The following is a 4,529-nucleotide window of genomic DNA, read 5'->3' on the forward strand; positions in this document are numbered from 1 at the left end:
ATTCTTACCTCCTTGTTGCTTTAGATATATATCTTATGATCCTTGTTTACAACTACTGCAACACGTGTAATCCATTCTTACCTCCTTGTTGCTTTAGATATATATCTTATGATCCTTGTTTACAACTACTGCAACACGTGTAATCCATTCTTACCTCCTTGTTGCTTTAGATATATATCTTATGATCCTTCTTTATAATTACTGCAACACGTGTAATCCATTCTTACTTCCTTGTTGTTTTAGCTACATACCCTGAATCATGCATTGTTTTAACAAGGTAACAGTAGAGTGGCGGCCATTATTGAATCATGCATTGTTTCAATAAGGGAACAGTAGAGTGGCGGCCATTATTGAATCATGCATTGTATTAGTAAGGAAACAGTAGAGTGGCGGCCATTATTGAATCATGCATTGTATTAGTAAGGAAACAGTAGAGTGGCGGCCATTATTGATTCATGCATTATTTTAACAAAGAAACAGTAGAGTGGCGGCCATTATTGAATCATGCAATGTTTTAATAACGTTAAGGAACAGTTACTCATTAATACTTTTTTTGTTAGCACAGGAACAAAAGACAGGAGATCGACTTTGTAGACGAAGTTCCCCCTCCTGGTACGTTTTCTCAACTTCGCTTCTCTCTGACACACCATTATTGACAAAGTGCCGTTCTACATCTCCCTCTCACTAATACAACCTACATTTATTTTATTACCTTTCTATTCAGTTACTGATAATATATATAACTCATAACATATATAATTCTAGACAACATGTAAATATTCTGTTGCTCAATAATAAGACGTTGAAACTGTTTGACTTAAAAAACCAACAGACACAGACACCAGTAATTGATACATCACGATTGAATCTAACAAACACAGACAGAAATATCTGATGCAGCATGACTGAAACTAACAAACATAGACAGAAGTAACTGATACAGAATGACAAACCAACAGAAACAGACAGAAGTAACTGATACAGAATGACAAAACCAACAGAAACAGACAGAAGTAACTGATACAGAATGATAAACCCAACAGAAACAGACAGAAGTAACTGATACAGAATGAAAAACCCAACAGAAACAGACAGAAGTAACTGATACAGAATGACAAAAACCAACAGAAACAGACAGAAGTAACTGATACAGAATGACAAAAACCAACAGAAACAGACAAAAGTAACTGATACAGAATGAAAAAACCCAACAGAAACAGGCAGAAGTAACTGATACAGAATGACAAAAACCAAAAGCCACAGACAGCAGTAATTGATACAGCACGAAGGACAAACAAATCTAAAGTAACTGACAGGAATTATTTCTACTCCATTAGTTGATAATCCTGATTGTTCCTATTCCACTAGTTGATAATCTTGATTCTTTCTGTTCCAGTAGTTGATAATCCCGATTCTTCCTATTCCACTAGTTGATAATCCCGATTCTTCCTATTCCACTAGTTGATAGTCCTGATTGTTCCTATTTCACAAGTTGATAATCCTGAGTGTTCCTATTCCACTAGTTGATAATCCTGATTGTTCCTATTCCACTAGTTGATAATCCTGATTGTTCCTATTCCACTAGTTGATAATCCCGATTCTTCCTATTCCAGCTAGTTGATAATCCCGATTCTTCCTATTCCACTAGTTGATAATCCCGATTCTTCCTATTCCACTAGTTGATAATCCCGATTCTTCCTATTCCAGTAGTTCATAATCCTGATTCTTCCTGTTCCACTAGTTGATAATCCCGATTCTTCCTATTCCAGTAGTTGATAATCCTGATTGTTCCTATTCCACTAGTTGATAATCCCGATTCTTCCTACTCCACTAGTTGATAATCCCGATTCTTCCTATTCCAGTAGTTGATAATCCCGATTCTTCCTATTCCAGTAGTTGATAATCCTGAGGATTCATGTGACTTTGGAAACGGGTTATTATTAAAGCTCTGTACTTGGTCAAATCCACTGAATACTCCTTCTAGTCTGCGGTGGAAAACTGGGCGTGGTGTTACTTCCAACTGGTTCGGAGGACCTCGAACTGACCACACTAGTGCCAATGCTGATGGTAAGTCTGTAACTGCTATTATGGCTAAGTGTAGAGGTCAAGTAATGACCAAACTAAAGTTCCACGTATTCCTAGTCATATAATTTCAGAATCACCTTTTCTCTGCCACAAATCACTGTCCTGGAGGAGTCATGTAAAAATAGATTTTAAGATACATTTTTTGTCTGCCATAAATCACTGTCCTGGAGGAGTCATGTAAAATAGATTTTCAGATACATTATTTGTCTGTCATAAATTACTGTCCTGGAGGAGTCATGTAAAATAGATTTTCAGATACATTTTCTGTCTGTCATAAATTACTGTCCTGGAGGAGTCATGTAAAATAGATTTTCAGATACATTATTTGTCTGTCATAAATTACTGTCCTGGAAGAGTCATGTAAAAATAGATTTTCAGATACATTTTCCAGATACATCACCACCCGCCGCCAACTCTTGGGCTATTCTTTTACTAACGAATAGTGGGATTGACCGTCACATTATAACGCCCCCATGGCTGAACGGGTGAGTATGTTTGGTGTGACGGAGATTAGAATTCGCGACCCTCAGATTGTAAGTAGATCGCCCCAACCTCCTGGCCATGCCGGGCCGGAAGGGTCATGTAAAAAGAGCTTTCCAGATACCTACTTTTTTTGAATGCCGCGTTCACTGCTCATGGGGCTTAGTGCAACAGCAGAACCTATCAGACGTGTTACATTTAACACATCCAGATGCTTGTCTGAAATGCAGTTCAAGACATTTTGGTCTAACAATAGTGATTAAAATCACGTTTGGCTATGGATAGTGGTGCCACCTATGTCTTCAATTTAGGCGTTTTTATAAATTAGTATTATTGTTTAGTAAGAAGGAAGTTTAACGTAATGTTATGGACATGGCTTTAATGTCTGGAATTTTTCCAAAATTTACGAAGCAGTTTAAACCATATATATATGTATAGGTACCGCTCCGTTATATATATATATATATATATACTAGTGTCCTCTTTGGTACAAGAAAGGAATCATTGGGACCCCAGACAAAAGAGTTCTGTGAAAGAACCAGAGCGATAAGGTTCGTCATTTTTTTTCTGTACGCTTGTCTGCGAATATCACTTACTTACTTACATAGATAAAAATTCATTAAAAATGGGAAATTTTGATCCACTCCATAAACACGTACATAATGATTTAGGCGGCTTTATAGCTTCAGTAAGCTTTATTTATGCTCAGCCAGTATTGGGAAATAGTCATTGTTAATACTCAGACATTTTAAAGGTGGTTTTTAAACAGGCGATTTTTATGGCCGCCATTTTGTTTCATCACGATCTCTACTATTAAGTATTACCATACTTAATGATAAACCATTTGTTGTGGTGTGTACGCCATTTAACAGATGGTGAGGAATGGCAATTACATTTGTCATAAGACATGTGTACATCATGTAATTGTAAACATTCTTCGCGTAAAACAGCGTAACAACTGAATATTTAAATATGTATGCTTTTCACGGTATTCTCACTGTAATTAGTTTTGAAGTTTGGACAACATTTTGAATTTTTAAGATTAATTTAGTTCGCTTAAAAACGTGCTTTGATCTAATTCAACGTGAATAATAACACTTCATTAAAACATTTTGACCTGAGATAATTTTTGTTTCTTTGTTCCCCCCCCTGAGAGCAGGCGGTTATGCCTTCTTCGAGACTTCCTATCGAGAAACGGATGACCAGCGTGAGCAGTTTCCAAACGGTCAAACATCACAGTTCCAGAATTCAGAACGAAGAACCACTGCTCTTCTGGTTAGTCAGAATATGAGTCAGACTGATCCTAGTGGCTTCTGTGTCAGCTTCTTCTATGCTATCAATGGCTTGAGTGCACAGAGTTTGAAGATGTTGCTCATAGATGGGGAAACTCTCGAAAAGCGGACTCTGTGGGAGAGTACAGATGGGCTAGAGGGCAGCTGGAGGAAGGGTGAAGTGGGCTACACGTACGAAAAGACTCACCAGGTAGAGGTTAATATTTGTATATAAATAGTACAGGGTGTGTCCACAACAACATTAATCAAGTCCATAAGGTGTAATTGAAGGTAAGATTATGGGTGTGCTGCAAGAACCTGAAACAAAGAAGTGTTCAAACCTAGTTTGTGTACTTAGCTCTAAAAAATCATAAGATATGTATCTAAAGCAACAAGGAGGTAAGAATGGATTACACGTGTTGCAGTAGTTGTAAAGAAGGATCATAAGATATGTATCCAAAGCAACAAGGAAGTAAGAATGGATTACACGTGTTGCAGTAGTTGTAAAGAAGGATCATAAGATATGTATCTAAAGCAACAAGGAAGTAAGAATGGATTACACGTGTTGCAGTAATTGTAAAGAAGGATCTAAGATATATATCTAAAGCAACAAGGAGGTAAGAATGGATTACACGTGTTGCAGTAGTTTTTTTTAACAAGGTAACAGTAGAGTGGCGGCCATTACCAATGCAT

The 4,529-nt window shown here is 37.1% G+C and overlaps 1 protein-coding gene across 1 annotated transcript in view; it reads left to right on the forward strand.

Moving 5' to 3' along the window:
• Nucleotides 1–560: 560 nt before the first annotated feature.
• The window catches only part of LOC111083979 (MAM and LDL-receptor class A domain-containing protein 1-like), a gene marked incomplete at its 5' end in the record, with an annotated part of 11,600 nt that continues 7,631 nt past the window's right edge, over nucleotides 561–4,529 (forward strand). The window contains 3 exons of the mRNA XM_022380739.1: nucleotides 561–612; nucleotides 1,894–2,067; nucleotides 3,725–4,053. Coding sequence (XP_022236447.1) covers nucleotides 561–612; nucleotides 1,894–2,067; nucleotides 3,725–4,053 — 555 coding nt within the window. The remainder of the gene's footprint in view (nucleotides 613–1,893; nucleotides 2,068–3,724; nucleotides 4,054–4,529) is intronic.

The sequence above is a fragment of the Limulus polyphemus genome, unplaced genomic scaffold (assembly GCF_000517525.1).
Source record: "Limulus polyphemus unplaced genomic scaffold, Limulus_polyphemus-2.1.2 Scaffold12564, whole genome shotgun sequence".
In the NCBI taxonomy this organism is placed as follows: domain Eukaryota; kingdom Metazoa; phylum Arthropoda; class Merostomata; order Xiphosura; family Limulidae; genus Limulus; species Limulus polyphemus.